The sequence below is a fragment of the Salmo salar genome, chromosome ssa19 (assembly GCF_905237065.1).
Source record: "Salmo salar chromosome ssa19, Ssal_v3.1, whole genome shotgun sequence".
NCBI classification, from domain to species: domain Eukaryota; kingdom Metazoa; phylum Chordata; class Actinopteri; order Salmoniformes; family Salmonidae; genus Salmo; species Salmo salar.
In genome coordinates, this window is record NC_059460.1 from 74754683 (window position 1) to 74775649 (window position 20967).

At 43.1% G+C, this 20967-nt stretch overlaps 2 protein-coding genes across 3 annotated transcripts; both read right to left on the bottom strand.

Moving 5' to 3' along the window:
- Positions 1-15: 15 nt before the first annotated feature.
- On the bottom strand, positions 16-12190 carry rmc1 (regulator of MON1-CCZ1). The gene is made up of 20 exons (NM_001140031.1): positions 12021-12190; positions 11421-11497; positions 11245-11329; positions 11086-11142; positions 10871-10957; positions 10273-10413; positions 10004-10107; positions 9770-9859; positions 9379-9484; positions 8973-9081; positions 7856-7900; positions 7658-7711; positions 5271-5399; positions 5012-5118; positions 2588-2707; positions 2394-2471; positions 2047-2151; positions 1488-1556; positions 1007-1232; positions 16-184 (listed from the first exon to the last, which is right to left on the bottom strand). The coding sequence occupies exons 1-20, from the start codon at positions 12120-12122 to the stop codon at positions 105-107; spliced, it is 1971 nt and encodes a 656-aa protein (NP_001133503.1). The 5' UTR covers positions 12123-12190; the 3' UTR covers positions 16-104.
- A 1422-nt stretch (positions 12191-13612) lies between these two features.
- riok3 (RIO kinase 3 (yeast)) lies at positions 13613-20890 on the bottom strand. 2 transcript variants are annotated; one of them, NM_001140510.1, is given in 13 exon segments: positions 13613-14328; positions 16164-16271; positions 16722-16811; positions 16974-17054; positions 17240-17399; positions 17548-17730; positions 18039-18166; positions 18339-18482; positions 18695-18804; positions 18989-19096; positions 19346-19488; positions 19982-20100; positions 20603-20890. In NM_001140510.1, coding segments are annotated over 13 exon segments (1524 nt in total). In that variant the 5' UTR covers positions 20639-20890; the 3' UTR covers positions 13613-14214.
- Positions 20891-20967: the final 77 nt, after the last annotated feature.

Below are 20967 nucleotides of genomic sequence, written 5' to 3' on the forward strand. Positions count from 1 at the left end.
ATACAAAATTGATTGTTAGAGTATGTACAAATGACTTTATTAGCATGATTTCAACTATTTACAATAAGTTAAACGGGCTGTGGGATAATATGAAATGTCACAACTCAAACTGTTGCTTGCTTCATGAGTGCTTGCTCCCCGAAAACTTGCTTGAAGTATACCACGTGTTCCTCACAGTGCTCACCTAAAGGCCAATCAAAACAGAGTATTGGGTCAAAGGTCAGTCAATACACACCAGTGGCAGATGGGTGGGAAGTGATTTATTTGCAGTTCATTCAATAATGAGCTATTAATTCCAAGTTTTACTTATTACCCACATGTTGGTTGTGTTTTTAGCATTGGTACAGATTGGGTCCTTATAAATGTATACTTTTTTAAATGTATTTTTATTGGATATTTAGACAGGTCTATGCTTTGCTCTATTATGGATTTCAGTTTGCGTTGATAATGTTGGCGTCTATCAAAACCTGAAACCTACAGGAAACAGGTTCACAATCATTGATACTCTCCCACGTGTTCCAACGTTTCAAAGAAACCATGCAACTAGGATAAATGTATTCATATGAATAAAAAAGCAATAGGAGCACACAACAGCAGGCGAGGCTTCCGTACCTTTCAGCATATGCCTGTTGTTCCTGGCTTAACAAAGTTATTATTTGGGTCAAGGTAATCTAATATAAAAATAACAGAGGGCACTCATTCATTATTGAAAACTATGGCGTTATCAACATTTCTACAACATTCTAGAGTCAATGTGTGAATTCTTTCTATGGTCATTACAAAGGAGTTAGTCAGACCAGAGCCATGGAAATACAGGAATTTAGTGTCACCCTACGCAGAGCCATTCCTTCCACCTATCGGTGCAGACAAGTCACACTATTGGTCAAGGCACCAGACCTAAGACAATGTGGCTCGAGTAAGTGGTCTCCATGGTGATAAGTAGCACACTACATAGGGAATGGGGAGCCATTTCAGCTGAAGACCTAGTGTAGAGGTGTCACCTCACCTGGGTTGAAGCTGGGGCTGCCTCTCAGACGCAGGTTCCTCTGCTCAAAGAACCGGAAGATGGTGTAGAAGAGCATCTGGTCGGCCGTCTGGAGCGCCGCATCCAGGAACTTGCGAGCGGAGATGTTGTCGTTGCCGCCCACGCTGCGGATGAAGCGCAGAGCACCCAGCACCTGCTGTTTGGACAGAAGCACCTCCACGATCTCATCGTTGGCCGTGGACAGTCTCTGTCACACACACAGATAGATATAGGACGTTACAGATCAGCATGTTATACATGTCTATATGAGTACCAGGATTTATTGTTATAAGTTAGCCATGAATGAAGTTCACATGAAGGCTCCTTTCTTTCTATAATTAGTTGACAGGATTCTCTGGAAAAACAACCAATTCTACAAAGGACTTTGGGGATGTCCTGTGTGATAACTGATAGCTGTTTAAAATAGTCTGCATGTTAGCGTGTGTGTGTGTGTGCATCATACCTTTAACATGTCCAGGGAGAGCTGGTGTGCAGCGGGGTAAGTGCCTTCCAGAGACAGCAGCAAACAGGCCTTAAGACAACAGACACTACAGATGTTAATTCCACAACCAATCAAAATAAAGATCATACAGTAGAACTGATCCAAGGTCTGCTCAACCAATGTAACAACAGAGAGTAAATAATCAACCAGCGCTACAGTAGCCTTGTGCCTTTTACTTACAACAAACAGTTAGCTGGTGAGAAATGGGATCACAGGAAGGAGGTTCCCACGCATTATATTGGATTAAATATTATATAGGAATTAACTTTCAAAGACCGGGGTAAAACACATATGTCAAGATGATTTTATATTGTTTCCATTGGAACAGGCAAATCTTATGACGTGCAGCTGAATTTAAGTATTTGACCTAGATATTTTCTGAAGCATTGCGTCTTTAGCAGTAACAGCCTGCTAGCCCTTTGTATTAAACTTCACCCCCAACTCCTCTGAATACCCAAAACCTACAGGATAAAACTACCATGAAAAAGTTGAGCTTTGTTTCTAATAATTGAGGACTCACCAGAGGTTTAGAGTCACTGAGGACGTGGTACTGGAGGAACTGATGAAGCATGTAGAAGAGGCTGTGATGAACCAACATCTTAATGACCAGCTCATACAGGTAATGCTGGAAGAGAAACAGAGGAAAGTGGACCTTATATTTCAGACAACTCAACATCACAGTTCCCAATTGAAAGGTCATTTAATGACAATATGGGACAATAAATATGCAGAATCTACAGGAACACAAAGCATACTAGTGTAGCACTGCTAACATGTTACAAGATGAAACAGTGTCATCCCACCATTATTCATAAAACAACACAAAACTCTGATATAGCCGCACGAAAATACTTTTCTGCAACCTACCTGCACAGTGATCTGGACCTGGTTGAGTGAGCGGATGTACTCCATCAGCACAGCAATGATGAATTTGTGAGATACGTCCTGTTGGAGGGGTGAAACAATATAATGTTCAGTCATCTAACAGGCAATTGAGGAAAAAATTACTTTAAATTCAAATAAGGCAGCAGCCATTGAAATATGGGCTTCACCACCCTCACCTTTTTCTCTGTGAAGGAGGACAAGACGTGTGTATACATGTCTGACTGGTCGATAACCGCCTGCGTCCGGACGGGCCTCTCCCGAGCAGCGCTGCCTCGGCTGGGACCAGACTCCATAGCCTGAAAGAGATCAACAGGTCACAACAAGGGCTGTGGCAGTCCCAACTAGGGCTGTGGCAGTCACAACATTTGTCAGCTTATGATTATCAAGCAAATAACTCCGGCCTCATGGTAATTAACAAAACATTTAGCATCTCCTGGCTCCCACACATAGCCTACAAGCCACTGATGCAGACCTTTGGAACATAAATCCATGTAATATTGCCTACACATTCACAATAAATGGTATTTATTTTAGACCGGTCTAAAGAAACATATGAAGAAAATGTAGGCCATTTCAGACAAACAGAACAGCATACCCAGAGTTGTCCTTATGTTAGGTGCTGATCTGACTATGTCATATGTCTGTGGGCTACACTAGCTCATTTAGTAGACAACATTTGCTTATAATTCTGTGGCATTCTTTTATAGTATAAAGAAAACAATTGAACAAAGCTGAATAAAATAGAAAGGATATTTTCTCCAAATTATTTGAGGGAGTGCGCACATGCGAATATTCTGTGTAGTGTGGTTAACAAAGAAACAGGTCCTCCTATATGCTTCATTTAGAGTTAATGTAACTTTAGTTGTTCTACAAACGTTGGGCTACATGTTTTGATTTTTAAGTCACATGCTAGTCACATGCTAATGTAAAAAGCTGGTTTTTGATATAAATATGAACTTGATTGAACAAAACATGCATGTATTGTATAACATAATGTCCTAGGGGTGTCATCTGATGAAGATCATCAAAGGTTAGTGCTGCATTTAGCTGTGGTTTGGGTTTATGTGACATTATATGCTAGCTTGAAAAATGGGTGTCTGATTATTTCTGGCTGGGTACTCTGCTGACATAATCTAATGTTTTGCTTTCGTTGTAAAGCCTTTTTGAAATCGGACAGTGTGGTTAGATTAACGAGAGTCTTGTCTTTAAAATGGTGTAAAATAGTCATATGTTTGAGAAATTGAAGTAATAGCATTTGAAGTAATAGCATTTCTAAGGTATTTGAATATCGCTCCACGGGATTACACTGGCTGTTGAGTAGGTGGGATGCAAGCGTCCCACCTAGCCCATAGAGGCTAAGCAATGTGGCTCACGCAACAGATCAGAACATTTAGCTTAAAATGTGATAAACTATTAGGCTATATCTTCACATTATAAGCGCAGCAATGCACACACAGCAGAAGGCCATAAGCACGAATGTTCTATTAGCGGGAAAACACCATTATCAAAAGTGACCGCAAATGCAATTATGCATGTCATTTTTTTATTATAAAGTCACATTTTTGTGGGGAAAATTGTCTTCTCCAAACTTGAAACTCACACGCTGCTTATATATCCCAGTTAAGCTCTACAGCCTTTGTAAAAAAGGATTAAATGTGCTTAATTTTAAGATGCGATTTGGCCACTTTAGATGTGATAGAAACCTTATCAAAACATATAGGCCTATGGGCTAGGCTACATGAGGTGTGCGACTATGATTAAAAAAAGCTTTGTTTCTTGCCTTACGCTGGGAATCACTCACAAGTGATAATATATAATTCACAAGTTATATGCTAATATTGTCACCCATCAGACTATTCTTGATTAGACTATTTTCGTCTTTACATATCCTAAATAATGTTTTAAATTTGTTTTGATTTAGAATGGACCATTATCATGCACCTGTATCAAAACAGGGGCAGTGGAAAAAATACATGTCATCTATGCACTTAAATAGTGAATGGAGGACGCTTTTCCTGTGGTTAATTTTCATGCCAGCCAGGTAGGCTATACTCCTGTTGTAAAGAGAAGCAATATGCTTAATATTAGGAAAGTTGAGAAATAAATATACTAGGCCTAGCCTATAGAAAGCTGATGGGATCCTCCTCTTTTTAATAGAGGCCATCACTCGGTTTTCTTCTGCAATTGCATAACCTATAGAAATGTTATGCAACATGAGCTCATGGGCTCTCATGAAGTGTTTGATTGGATTTTCGATCAGAGTGATAAGAGGGACAATAGAGTGCTGAGTACCAAACAGTTAACAAGTTTGGTAGGCTACTAACGACCATCAGCAGCAGAGCTTGGAGAAGCCTAATTACCGTGACTAAACAGTCACATGGAATTTGACTGCCGGTGTGGCGGTAATAGGGTCACCGTAACAGCCCAGGTAAGAACAAAAGTCAAGTTACTGCAACGGACAGTGTACGGGCTACTGTCCTAATCATCCGTAATACGGACGACAACTCAGATCTGTTCAGTTGATTATATCCTCTTCATCCTTTTTGTTATTCAAGTTACACGATACTGGTATGGTCCTGACCCTAGTAGGCAGTACTCACCACAGTGTAGGTCTGCTCTGCCTCCAGGTACTCTTTGAAGACTTGGTTGAGTTTGTCGAACACTGTGGCCACCACTGGTAAGCTCCCCTTGTCTTCCCCGTTGAGCACTGAAACAGAGAGAGAGGCAGTGTTCACTCAAGGCCTATGTTCACTATGGTTCAGGCTTCTCTAATCGTCTATTCTACAACCTTGTTTTAATAGTGTGCTTCCTTCAGCAACGAACACAGTCTCCCCTATCTGTTTCACAAGGCAGTCTTACTTTGTGAGCACACGGACAGGATGACCATCTTGCAGTCTCGTCTGCGCAGGAGGAAGTCGATCAGCTTGCCCTTGTCCTGCAGGAGGTTGACGGTGGGCGGCAGCTTCACCTGCAGATACCACTGATATCCTGAAACAGAGGGGGAACACACAGAACAGGTCAGACACCCTGAAACAGAGGGGGAACACACAGAACAGGACAGACACCCTGAAACAGAGGGGGAACACACAGAACAGGTCAGACACCCTGAAACAGAGGGGGAACACACAGAACAGGTCAGACACCCTGAAACAGAGGGGGAACACACAGAACAGGTCAGACACCCTGAAACAGAGGGGGAACACACAGAACAGGACAGACACCCTGAAACAGAGGGGAACAGACAACACTACAGAGGCACAGGACAGACACCCTGAAACAGAGGGGGAACACACAGAACAGGACAGACACCCTGAAACAGAGGGGGAACACACAGAACAGGTCAGACACCCTGAAACAGAGGGGGAACACACAGAACAGGTCAGACACCCTGAAACAGAGGGGGAACACACAGAACAGGACTGACACCCTGAAACAGAGGGGGGAACACACAGAACAGGTCAGACACCCTTAAACAGAGGGGGAACACACAGAACAGGACAGACACCCTGAAACAGAGGGGGAACACACAGAACAGGACAGACACCCTGAAACAGAGGGGGAACACACAGAACAGGTCAGACACCCTGAAACAGAGGGGGAACACACAGAACAGGACAGACACCCTGAAACAGAGGGGGAACACACAGAACAGGACAGACACCCTGAAACAGAGGGGGAACACACAGAACAGGACAGACACCCTGAAACAGAGGGGGAACACACAGAACAGGTCAGACACCCTGAAACAGAGGGGGAACACACAGAACAGGACAGACACCCTGAAACAGAGGGGGAACACACAGAACAGGACAGACACCCTGAAACAGAGGGGGAACACACAGAACAGGTCAGACAACCATGCAAGAACATGAGTACCATCCGGAACAACAAACTGTAGATGAAAAATGTGGATTGGTGAAAGCAATATGGTAACTACATAGCCTAGAAGAGGAGGTGGTTCTACTACCACGTTGGTTACTATACACCCATCTGATCTACAGTGAATATGGGTTAGTGGTTGTTTCTGGTCCAGATAACAGACAGTTAGCCGGGACATAGCTGTCTATGGTTAGATGTTTCTGGTCCAGATAACAGACAGTTAGCCGGGACATAGCAGTCTATGGTTAGATGTTTCTGGTCCAGATAACAGACAGTTAGCCGGGACATAGCAGTCTATGGTTAGATGTTTCTGGTCCAGATAACAGACAGTTAGCCGGGACATAGCAGTCTATGGTTAGATGTTTCTGGTCCAGATGATGACAGTAAGCCGGGACATAGCAGTCTATGGTTAGATGTTTCTGGTCCAGATAACAGACAGTTAGCCGGGACATAGCAGTCTATGGTTAGATGTTTCTGGTCCAGATAACAGACAGTTAGCCGGGACATAGCAGTCTATGGTTAGATGTTTCTGGTCCAGATAACAGACAGTAAGCCAGGACATAGCAGTCTATGGTTAGATGTTTCTGGTCCAGATAACAGACAGTTAGCCGGGACATAGCAGTCTATGGTTAGATGTTTCTGGTCCAGATAACAGACAGACAGCCGGGACATAGCAGTCTATGGTTAGATGTTTCTGGTCCAGATGATGACAGTTAGCCGGGACATAGCAGTCTATGGTTAGATGTTTCTGGTCCAGATAACAGACAGTTAGCCGGGACATAGCAGTCTATGGTTAGATGTTTCTGGTCCAGATGATTACAGTAAGCCGGGACATAGCAGTCTATGGTTAGATGTTTCTGGTCCAGATGATGACAGTAAGCCGGGACATAGCAGTCTATGGTTAGATGTTTCTGGTCCAGATAACAGACAGTTAGCCGGGACATAGCAGTCTATGGTTAGATGTTTCTGGTCCAGATAACAGACAGTTAGCCGGGACATAGCAGTCTATGGTTAGATGTTTCTGGTCCAGATAACAGACAGACAGCCGGGACATAGCAGTCTATGGTTAGATGTTTCTGGTCCAGATAACAGACAGTTAGCCGGGACATAGCAGTCTATGGTTAGATGTTTCTGGTCCAGATAACAGACAGTTAGCCGGGACATAGCAGTCTATGGTTAGATGTTTCTGGTCCAGATAACAGACAGTTAGCCGGGACATAGCGGTCTATGGTTAGATGTTTCTGGTCCAGATAACAGACAGTTAGCCGGGACATAGCAGTCTATGGTTAGATGTTTCTGGTCCAGATAACAGACAGTTAGCCAGGACATATCAGTCTATGGTTAGATGTGTGGGTGTTCTCACTCACCTTCGCTTGCACTGATGATGATGTCGGGTTGAAAGACGCTCCAAGATGAGGAGTCTGAAGGTCAAGGGAAGCATCCACGATCATCAGTAATACCACCACCTACCATTTCCCTGCTAGCTGTTCCAATCGTCATTGACACCGTTTCATTGACAAGTGCCCGCGCAGCTCATCTAGCTACTCGTGTTTCATAAAGGATACAGAGCTCACAAGGCACCGGAGGCTGGCTGGGTACAGCAGAAGGACCTATGGAGAAGTCAAGTTAGTTTCTGTCAGGGCTTTAAGAGACATAATGAAGAGAGGGAAAGAGTATTCTAAAAGCGACAGATGGGAGTGAAGTGACAGAAGGTTACGTCATGTGTCACACAAGAGAGTGATACAATTACAACTGGAGTGACTGAGAGGCAGACAAGACAGGCAAAGACACAGTCAGCCAGTCAGTGACCAAAACAGCCAAGCCGTTGGTAAAGTCTGGCCTGTCCATACACACTCGGTGGCCAGTTTATAAGAACACCACTCTGTTCACGGAAATGAGTCACGTGGCCGTGGCTTGCTACATAAAGCAGGCAGAAAGGCATCCAGCTACGGTTCGATTGAACGTTACAATGAGCAAAACGAGTGACCTAAGCGACCGGTTCAGAAATGACCGGCCTCCTAGACTTTTCACGCACGACAGTGTCTAGGTATTACCGAGAATGGTGCGACAAACAAAAAGCATCCAGTCAGTGGCAGTCCTGTACGTGAAAACACAGCTAGTTGAGAGGTGGAAGGAGAATGAATCGTGCACGCTAACAGGCGGGCCACAAACAGGCAAATAACAGCGCAGTACAACAGTGGTGTGCAGAACGGCATCTCAGAACGCACAACTCGTCAGTCCTTGTCATGGATGGGCTATTGCGGCAGACGACCACACCGGGTTCCACTCCTATAAGCTAAAAACAAAAGAAGCGGCTCCAGTGGGCACACAATCACCAACACTGGAGAATTGAGGAGTGGAAAAACATTGCCTGGTCTGACAAATCCTGGATCCTGTTGCGTCACGGCAGTCAGGAATTGGCGTAAGCAGCATGAGTCCATGGCCCCATCCTGCCTGGTGTCAACAGTACAGGCTGGTGGTGTAATGGTGTGGGGAATGTTTTCCTGGCACACGTTAGGTCTCTTGCTAGGTCTCTTGATAACAATTGAGTAACGTTTCCATGCCCCAAAGAATTCAGGCTGATCTGAACACACAAGTGTATCAGACCCAGTACTAAATGGGTGTATCTAATAAACTGGCCAATGAGTGTAGATGCATAGAGTAAATCCAAGTAGCCTATACCTGTGAGGGGAATCCTGTAGGGGTGTATGGAGCGAGGAGGCAGCACAGGCTGGTGGACGTTCAGGGCACAGTCGGGCTCCCGCAGCTTGATGTCAAATATGATGGAGGTCTGAAATAAGACATTATCTACATCATGCCAGACAATGGGTTTGGACCGAGGATATGAAACAACACAACCGTAGGAGGAGTTTGCCTGTCTAACATCAAGCAGGGTTCTGCCTTGATTCCCCCTTTGGACTCAAGAGATTTTGCGTTTATGTAGACCTGTAAAATATATTTTCCTAGAATCTAGAAAAACATACATAGATACATACATACATACCATGGCACAGCATCCTTTTTACATTCTTTGGTGAGAACCCTGCTCAAAAGGATCCAATTGTCATTTCTTGCCAAAAGGACTCACCTGAGTGCTCTGATGATGCACTACCACCAGGTTATCCACCACGTTGAGGGCAAACTTCCCTGTGGTGTTGAGTTTTAACACGTTGGTCTTCTTACAGGATCCCTCCCTGGGAACAACATGTCGTTAGGCCAGATATTAATTGACATAATTTACCAATTTAGCCCTTCAGGTATTCCCTATGTATAAATAACACCATGGATATTTCATTTCAAGATTGATCCAGTAAATGACTATGAGTAGCTTTCTTACTCTAGCTAGTCCTTGTTTCTCTAGTTACACAAGAAACTCTGAATATAAGGGTGATATGATTGCTGCATGACCATGTTAAGTTAGGAGGAATTTCAGCATGTTTAGAGGAATGCCCATTAGGAATATGTTAAATAAGATGTACCTGGGTAGATGATAGAGGACCACCTCAGCACAGGGACTGTCAGTAGTTCTGGAGTGATGCTTCAGATACATTACATACAGCTGACCGTAACTACCATTAGAAACAAAGTGAACAACTCATTCAGTGTTCATACTGCTTCATACAGCCCAAAGGGCTTTTGCTTTTTGTTTGAAATTGTTACTTGAATATCGAGCCAAAATATCAAATATCAATTCAAAACAGTTACAAACTCACATGTTGGCCACAGCAATGTCCCTCTCTGACAGATTGAGCTTGGCTGGCTTGGGAACCACCGGAAGCTCGATCTCAAACTTGGCCATTTTAGACATGGTCCCACTCTGGTGGGACAAAAAAAAAAAACAATAGGTTTGATGATTATATTTCCAGCAACTTTAGGATGCTAATGCTTCAACATGAACATGAGCTTTTGGTGGTATATATCATGTCTTACTGTATCAGCAGGTGGATGTTTGAGACATCTTATGTCAGTTGTGACCACTTACTTTGAAGACAAACGGCTGCAGCACATTGCCCTGGAAGGTGGTAGAGAGTAGAATGACTGCAGTCTCAGGACAGTACATGTACCAGTTCACATTGATGCTCTGACTCTTCAGCAGCTTCAGGCAACGCTTGTCAGGAAGCACCTAAACACAGAGAGCATGTCATTGACAACTTCAACTCAAATGAAAAACTGGCACAAGACAACTTTTTGACGAACATTTTGAGCCTAATAGGCATCCCTGTTCACATTGCAGTCTTCCTCTATTCGTATTCCAGTATAAAGAGGTAACATTACCAATCAACCTAATACTGTGCAGTACTGCAAAATCAAACAACTTTATTTCTCAGTCAGTGGTACATTAAGACCACTAGTGGTTGTAGTTTGAATTGAGTTGAGTCACGTAAGCGTCATGTGACAATGTTTTAGTATAAGAAAGAGTAATACAGGGCAAACTCAATTGATAGTGCTGCGATGCAATAACCTAGGAAACAATCTAGGAGTGTGTAACTTTCCTGGTAGTGCATTCCTATCCTAAATCACAAAAACGACTGGCATTATTACATATCACAAGAAATTAAATTAATGTGAAACATAGTTACCTGGTAGAACTCAATTCCCTGGTCAGTGATGAAAACGATTTCATTCCAGTTAGTCCAACAGAAGCCCAAAATACTGGCATTCTTCATCTGTCAATCAAAAAGGAGAATATAAAACAAATCACACCTATAGAAAATTGACTCATATTTAGTTACAACATGAAGAAATTACAGCTATTTTGAACTTCAAACATTTGACACTGCATATGCTTGCATACCTTACATTCCTGGGAGAATTCCAAATGTGGATAATCCGGTATGAAGTTTATGAAATCCTACGAGAAAAAAAACTGAGGCTTTTAGTCAGGCCATCAACATGGATAGAAAACAGAATAATTGAATAACATTGAGTTGAGAATGATTGCTGTAATGCTTACCACAGATTTTGGTGTTCTCTGAACTGCCAAAATCTTATTTCCGATCGAAAACTTGATGCACTTCACCTCTCCTTTGTCATCCATTCTGTGAAGAAAATGTATATACTGCATGAGAGACGATCATCATTGAGCTTATGATCTTCATCATCGTCGCAATATATGCATCATCTCATTACCTAAAGGCAACTGAGCTTTTGTCCTCTGGTCCTTTAACCACAACCCCAGTGGCACCCCCTGATCGCACTGCAAACACCTGAAGGAGAAAACAGGGTAAATAGAGAACAATCAATATATAAAAGGACTTGGAGCCTGGTATACATTACAATAGGAGGATAGTGTAACTTCTACTTGAAGCAATAGAATGAGGGTTACTGCTCATCTAATCTGCCTTGTTTAGCTGGTGAATGTACTGCCAGAGACAAGCATTAATGTTGACTGAAGTTCACTAATTCGTCTACCTCCTTAATACCTACCATACTAATTAGCCATACTGTATGGCTACACTTTAGGACCTTCACCACGGTGCAACATGGGAATCAACAGTTTGACAGCCACCCTCGTCAAAGCTAGTTATATGTACTTGCGTTCACATAAGCCAACATACTTGTAGTACCTAGCTGAATGTAAAATCAAGATAAAATATGATTTATTTAACTAGCTATAATCGCGCTAACTAAGCATCTAGCTGGCTAGCTATATCTGTCTGTCTCTGGAGTAACCGCCATAGCTGAGCATATCCTTCTAGCTAGCCTTGGCTACTATTAACGTTAATGTACCTGTTTGTTTGCTTCGTCAAAAAACACATTGTTGACGCTTGAGGCATTTTCAAATTGCACAGGATTTTCACAAAGTTCTAGGTAGTAGTGTTCCTCACTCATTGTGAACCTTTAGCTTTGCTGACTATTATGTCCTGCAGTTAGTTGTTCGCTCTGCATTTAATAAATTAACTGTCCAAAGCCTCTCTCTACGGCAAGTTCCGGTTTCAAAATCATGTGACAGTCACGTGAATCCCATAAGATATTAACGCCACACATTGAACAATGACAGCTATTTCACCGGATGCATAAACCACTCACTACAGCCCAGTGGCCGGCAGCGGGAGAAGATCGATTTTGGCCGACATTTTGCACATTTTCTCATCTTCAAAACATTTGATCTCAATAGAGTTTTCGGTTACTAAAACGAAAATATGTTTTGAACTGAGTGGAATAAGTTTTGTAGACTTTACCCTTTGCCAAAACACTTTTTATATCGCTTTATGTAGGAATACAAAGGCGAATTGAGTTATTTCACACGCGCACTTCACAAAGTGGGCGTTCCCTAACGGAAATATACAGATGCCACCTTATTTGTTCTGCCCAAAATGACACATTTGTTCCCATAAGAAACCACAGACTGTGGTCTATCTTGGTTTGGTTATTACATTTACATTTAAGTCATTTAGCAGACGCTCTTATCCAGAGCGACTTACAAATTGGTGCATTCACCTTATGATATCCAGTGGGACAACCACTTTACAATAGTGCATCTAAATATTTTAAGGGGGGGGGGTTAGAAGGATTACTTTATCCTATCCTAGGTATTCCTTAAAGAGGTGGGGTTTCAGGTGTCTCCGGAAGATGGTGATTGACTCCGCTGTCCTGGCGTCGTGAGGGAGCTTGTTCCACCATTGGGGTGCCTGAGCAGCGAACAGTTTTGACTGGGCTGAGCGGGAACTGTGCTTCCTCAGAGGTAGGGGGGCCAGCAGGCCAGAGGTGGATGAACGCAGTGCCCTTGTTTTGGTGTAGGGCCTGAAGGTATGGAGGTGCCGTTCCCTTCACAGCTCCGTAGGCAATCACCATGGTCTTGTAGCGGATGCGAGCTTCAACTGGAAGCCAGTGGAGAGAGCGGAGGAGCGATTATAGGAGCGGTTATAAAAATCTTTGGTAATGCCGTGTGTTAATGCTGCGTTCATGTCGAAAACTCGGGACCTCCGAGTTCAAATTAAATTATTTGCGTAAAGCTTCCCATTTGTTGATTCTGGTACCTCCCTGGTGGGAAACTTGGGATCCGACTCTTCCGCCTAGGATAGCAAGTCAGACATTTCCGAGTTTCCAACATGACATGAATGCGGTTAAACGCTACTTTCAAAATAACAGTCGATTGTCAAACTGAAATCGAACACTCAAACGAGATATAGGTGGTTTCTGCAGGCTTTTATACAAGTTGGACTGGCTGACTATGAGTAATATTGACATGTTATAGTTACATATAGATTGCTTGTTGTATTGTTTTATAACTCCTAGTTTAGGAGCAGTTTGGTGTCTCCTGTCAAGCTGCTGCTGCTCGATTTGTCCAGAGCAAAGTAAAATGAATGACAAAACATAACTAAAATTTTTGCCATTTATTTCCACCATTATATTGAAGTTGGAGATCACAGAAAACACAGCTCCCTTGTACGATCAATGGACCTCAATGTATCTCGGAGCCAATGACAAACAATTCATTGTGTGTCTTCATTCATGACTGCACCTTCCATGATTAAAATATTCACTGACACGTACTAGGGCTCTTCACCAAATGTTGGACTGCAATTTGTTCCATTCATATAACACAAAGCTCTTCTCATTCGAGCTCAGTTCACCTGTGAAGATAACTTCATGTCATGAAGGCTGAATACCATCTAATTTTTAAAAAAGCAATAATTGTGTACGCATGTAGATGCATCTGTCATGTCCCCCCTTAGACGTCCCCATCCATTCCATCTACAAATGTAGTAATGGAATGAGATGTTGACATTTCATGGAGGTGTATGGGAGGCTTTTCAGCCCACTGCCCCCAGTGTAGCATCTTGGGATGCAGTGACCTTTCGACCTTGTGTCCCTCATTGTGATGAAAGACCTTTGGGGGGGATTTACTCGCCCATTCTCTCAAAACAGAATCAACTGAACAGGATCCATGGAGCTAATCATGGTGTCTATCATCTCATCGTTAATCATCCTCGTGGTGTAATAGGGGAGGCCCTCCGTCGCTGGTGCTAGAGGAGTAGGTTTTCTTGCCTCTTCTCTGCACGTGGTCTTCATTCATCTTCTCCAGTGCCTCAATCTATAAAACGACAAGTGAGGACAGTGTTAATACAAAAATCACAAAGACGTAGAGGAAAGTAACCCATCAACTTAATTATGTGCATACAGGTAGTCAACCACTGTATGAAAATGAATACTAAAATCCCCGGTTTCTGATAAGCATTTTGAGAAAAAGTGCTCTATATCTATACGATGATGGATTAGGGTCAAATTGTACATTGAACAAAAATATAAGCGCAACATATAAAGTGTTGGCCCCATGTTTCATGAGCGGAAATAAAAGAGCCGAGAAATGTTCAATACGCACAAAAAGTAAATTTCTAACATATTGTGCACATCCCTGTTAGTATGCATTTCTCATTTGCTAAAATAATCCATCCACCTGACAGGTGTGGCATATCAAGAAGCTGATTAAACAGCATGATCATTACACAGGTGCACCTTGTGCTGGGGACAATAAAAGGCAACTCTAAAATGTGCAGTTTTGTCACACAACACAATGCCACAGATGTCTCAAGTTGAGGGACCATGCAATTGGCATGCTGACTGCAGGAATGTCCACCTGAGCTGATGCCAGAGAAGTTAATGTTAATTTCTCTACCATAAGCCGCCTCCAAAGTTGTTTTAAAGAATTTGGCAGTGCGTCCAACCGGCCTCACAACCGCAGACCACCTGTAACCACGCCAGCCCAGGACCTCCACATCCGGCTTCTTCTTATGCGGGACCATCTGAGACCAGCCACCCGAACAGCTGATGAAACTGTGGGTTTGCACAACTGAAGAATTTCTGCACAAACTGTTAGAAACCATTTCAGGGAAGCTAATCGTCATCCTCACCAGGGTCTTGACCTGACTGCAGTTCGGCATCATAACCGACTTCAGTGGGAAAATGCTCATCTTCGATGGCCACTGGCACGCTGGATGTGTGCTCTTCAAGGATGAATCACGATTTCAACTGTACCGGACAGATGGCAGAGAGCGTGTTTGGCGTCGTGTGGGCGAGTGGTTTGCTGATGTCAACGTTGTGAACAGAGTGCCCCATTGTGGCAGTGGGGTTATGGTATGGGCAGGCATAAGCTACAGACAAACACAATTGCATTTTATCGATGGCAATTTTAATGCACAAAGATACCGTGATGAGATCCTGAGGCCCATTGTCGTGCCATTCATCCGTCGCCATCCTCATGTTTCAACATGATAACGCACGGCCTCATATCGCAAGGATCTGTACACAATTCCTGGAAGCTGAAAATGTCTCAGTTCTTCCATGGCCTGCACACTCACCAGACATGTCACCTATTGAGCTGGTTTGGGATGCTCTGGATCGACATGTACGACAGCGTGTTCCAGTTCCCTCCAATATCCAGCAACTTCACACAGCCATTGAAGAAGAGTGGGTCAACATTCCACAGGCCACAATCAACAGCCTGATTAACTCTATGCGAATGAGATGTGTCGTGGAGCACAAGGCAAATGGTGGTCACACCAGATACTGATTGGTTTTCTGATCCTCTCCTACCTTTTTAAAATAAAAAGTATCTGTATTCCCAGTCATGTGAAATCCATATATTGGGGTCTAATTTATTTCAATTGACTGATTTCCTTATATGAATTGTAAGTAAAATCTTTGAAATTGTTGCATGTTGTGTTTATATTTTTGTTCAGTGTAGTATAAACATTCCCCACCCCAAAAAGGCACTTCAGTGCATGATAGATTTTGCTGTGTGTGGGACTCTAGATAAGACAAGAGCCCACTTTAAACTGCCTGTAAAACTTAGTTCTGTAAATTCAATGCAACTACATGAATCTCCAACAGAGAAATAATACCCTCATAGGGGCCTCAGTGTTTTCTGACCTGGGCAAGGAAGTCTGCCTCGCTGTCACCGCTGAGCTGCAGCCCAGACACAACGTTGAAGAGCTCGTACACGTTCATGGCTTCCGACACCCCGCCCTTCTGGAAGAACTGCAGAAATGAGATAAAACCGGTATCTTGTTATTAAAACCACCTGTGTGTCACTGATACAAAACCTGATGTAAGAATAGTGGACATATTTTGTTTTGACTGTCGCTCAGTTTCCACCAACACTCATCGTATGTTTTGAGGTGTGGCAGCTAAATATACAGGACCTCATCCATTCAAATGTACCTGAACCCTTCCCTTAACCATTCAGAATGAGTGACTAAACTCAAGCCTTAACTTCAGGATTTGACATTTGAAGAAATGGAAACAAGAGAGCATCAGGAGCAACGAAAACACTTCGAAATTTGATGTTTGGAGAACGTGGATGCACATGAATTCTGCAGTGAGACAGAGCTTGTTGTGCAAATCAGGACTTTAGTCAGTACTTACTATGAGCTGTAAGTAACAGGCAATTTAAACCTACAGTACTTGCATCACTGTGAGCCAACTTACCGTAGCCACGTTCCTGCAGTCCCTGAACAGGAACTCAAGGCCGTGAGGGTGATTGGGCTCAACGGACTGACTTACATCAATCAGCCAAACCTACATAAAACAAGATGATTAAATCACTCATGCTGTATGAAGGTAAAATCTCATGCCAGAATTTCCAGTTAAAATTAACCATGAGGAATCAGGTATAAAAATAAGGTGTAGATTGACCCACCTGGATAAATAAAGGTTAGACAAACATGATAAATAGCCTACCTTCCCCTGATGCCACAGCATGTTGTATTCGCTCAGGTCGGCGTGGACGAGGTTACACTCCTGATACAACTGCTGCATCATCTGCAAAGACAGACACACCCAGGGGTCATAATAATCCAGAATTATACTTCTCAGTCGGGACGAGTTCTGAGGATACTCATGTCTTTGAAACTAGTGCGCACAACCAGATATTACTATGACGTACGTAAATACACAACATAAGTAACGTCTACATTAGTGCATGGCGGCACAGCAGCTGCACTCACATGAAGCACCTGGTAGTAGGCCCTGTTCATGTCCTCTGAGCCCAACATGGCTTCTTTCAGTTTGGGAGCCGGCACATGGTCCTTGCCAATGAACGACATCACCAGGATGTGCTTCTTCAGAACCACCACCTCGGGGCATGGGATGTCAGCCTTTTTCATACTGATGGCGGGGGGGAAGAGAGAGTGAGCCGTAACACAGTTGGAGCATTGGAATCTGATCTAAAAAATAACAAGTTATTTGAACTGAGTTTTTAGAGAAATGATGTGAACTGGTGTTGGTCCATTTTTGTGACATCACCACCACCCACCGAGCCAGGTTGTGCATCTCTTTCTCAGCCCAGAGGCGGATGACCTTGCGGGGATTCAGCTTGCTGAAGCGTTCCTTGAAGCGGTAGTCGTCCTTGATGTACTTGTCGCGGTTCTTGAACTCATTGAGTGTGGTCTTGAAGACCTTGAGTACACACTCATCTGGGACAGCCTTCTCCTCCATGCTGGGGAAAAAAACAACAGTATTGGAAAACCTTAGAAACCAACTACAAATGAATTAACGGAGACATTTAGGGGGGCAGTTCTATACAAAAACTATTAAACAAATACTACAACTACAGCAAATTAATCTACTGCTATAGTGTCTCTGTCAATCATGACAATGTAAATGTCATGACGTAACGTCAGGCAATGAAAGTTCCTGATCTGACTCAACAGGCCAGGTGATAATCTCCTTGGGTCGATCAACCTTCGGTCAGTCAATTCAAGGTGTGGGTTCTTGCGACACAACTTGTCATGATGTCACCCTCACCTTCCCCCATCTGCGTGGAACACCACAGACTCCTTTCCAGTGCTGATGCAGCCGTTGATGTTCTCCAGAACGCCTGCGTTCACCATTTTGTACATGAGCAGACGGGTCCTTGGGTCCACTGCTTGTTCCTGTGAATGAAAAAAGGGAGAAAAGTACAGAAAAGAAAGCAGAAGTGGATAATCACGACGGAATTCAAATATATTAAAATACTATACAGATCTGAACATGGCATGAGGCCATTTTGTTGTTATTTTAAAGTTCTTATTTGTATTGTCAATTCCTCCTTTAGCATAGACTCACAGCAGTGGAGTGCTCCTTTTTGTCATGCAGTCGGGCACTGCGACGCTGCTCGGAGTAGCAGTGTTGCTTCAGGGAGTTGTACACCTGGTTAGAGAGCTTCAGGTCCATGCCAAGCCCATCTCCCACATTGATCTCTGGGGCAAACTGGGAGGACAAGACAGAGAGGGAGATTACAAAAAGGCTGACAGTTTGGGATATGTTCATATTAGTGTGTACACCAATTAAGCCACACATTTCAAAGCTAAATGGAGACAAATGCTAATGATGCTAATTACTACTCATACAATTTCCCCCATGTGTCTATCTATAGAATAACGCTGAACCAAGGCAAAAGGTGAACTTGTTATCACTCTTACATTGTCCATGCGTGCAGTATTCTTCCTGCCACACACAACCTCATCGTGCTTAGTAGTGATGTTCTTGCCTTTCCCAGTAAAGCCTTTTCTTGGAGTTGTCGTGGGCTTATCTGGAACACATTTAGGGAAAAAAGGGTTCATGTAGCAAGTTTAACTATTGCTTTAACAACCACCAATCAACAGCAACCAATATCTTATGCAGCAAGATGTTGGCCTGTTACAAGTATAAAGTAGATGTATTGGGCCTAGCATCAATACTGATATAGGGGTAAAATTTAAAGGGATGGACGTTACCGGCTTTGTAGGGGTCGTGGCGAGTGTCTTGCCAATCAACTTCATCCTCGGAGCTGTCGCTGTCCTCGTAAGGGTGCACCATGCGATAGTTCTCAAAGGAGATGGACACTGCAACAGTCAAGACCAATCATCTCTCAAATTCTTCATAATTCCACTACAGTTCATTCTTTTTTAACACATTCTAGAAACCTGGTCATGTTTACTAGGGTACAAAACACTTGAAAAACGTTTTGATACGGAAAACTAAAATGAGCGGTCCAGGTGTTCTCTCCCTGTTGCAGTCTGTTTTATTCCATTCGTTATCTAATGAAAACAATCTTTGTATTGTTCTAATACCAGACTTGTTCATAGGCTTACGTTTGCTATCCCCGTTTAATTTTTTTTCTTCTGTGCGCAGCTGGCTGTCAAACTCCTTGTCAAACTGCATCTGCAGCATCTGAGCCAGCATCAGGTCACAGTCCGTTTCTGGCTCCTCACCGGCATCCAGAGCAGCATTGACACTAGAACACATAGGATATTGGACATGAACATGGCGCCCTACACCCCCACAATAACCTAATATGAGTGTGATGCTAGTTTCAATTGACACTGAAGTGCGTACACCGGCTAGACAAGAGGGTGAACATGTCCTTTCAAGTTTTTATTTTATTTCACCTTTATTTACCCTGGTAGGTCAGTTGAGAACAAGTTCTCATTTACAACTGCGACCTGGCCAAGATAAAGCAAAGTAGTGAGACAAAAAACAACAGAGTTACACAAACAAACGTACAGTCAATAACACAATTGAAAAACCTATGTACAGTGTGGGAAAATGTAGAAGAGTAGGGAGGTAGGCAATAAATAGGCCAGAGGCAAAATAATTACAATTTAACATTAACACTGGAGTGATAGATGTGAAAGTAGAGAGGGTAAGTGATAATATGGGGATGAGGTAGTTGGGTGTGCCATTTACAGATTGGTTAACGTGAATCGACAACACAGACCGGTACTTACTCTGGGGAATCGGGGAAAGCATTGCTTTCCTCATCCAGTTGCTTGGCCAGCTGCTCACTCATGACGTCAGCGAGGGAGCAGGGTGACACCACCTTGGTAGTGGTGGCGCCCCATGGACTCTGAAGGACCATACATTCAAATGAGTTAACAGCAATACAGACAAACATGATGCTTTCCTTTGCTAACATATCGATGTACTCGTTATGTGCTTGAATAACTACTTGAATAAAGCAGTAGTTAACCAATTAGTTGACATTCTAAGCTAACTATACACACGTTAGCCATCCTGTTAATCAAAAAAGCCAAGCCAGGGACATGCCGCGACTTGTCTGACGTTAATATAGCTTGCTAGCTAATACGTTAGTAACTTATTCGGAATTAGCCAACGTTTGTAGCACGTCAGCCTGTTGGCTAGTCGCTATCAGAGTTGGATACAAATGTGAATTAGCGCTACAGTAGATCGATTAATGTATGGTTGTAACGTTATTTAAAACTAATTTAGGTCACGTTAATCTGTCCTCCCCAAGACGAGCCTTTTAAGGCTCGGTTTTCGCCACGACCAGGGCCATATTACATGTCAAGAATGTCGGACTGATTAGCTAAATTAGCAAACCAACTCACCTTTGGTCCTTCTGCAGTGATCCCTATTTGATCCATGACAGCAGCCCAGAGTTTCAGTCTTTGACAGCAACAGTATTCAGATGTCGGGCTTGACGAGCAATAATCTTAGCTAGCAACACTTTTACGCCGACAAAACAGTGTCCTTTTTTCGTTTCCTGAATTAGACACGATAATGAAACAGTTTAGATGTGTTATCTTAAGCCAAATAAAGTTAATGTCACTAATGAACAGATTTCTTGCTAAATGACAAGGATTTTACGAGAGCTGTAAAGCAAATTATGCTTTGTGTTCTTCCAGAGATATTAAAAAAGGGAGAAGAAACTCAGCCGGAATGAGTGGAACAACGTATAACGCTCCGCCCAGCA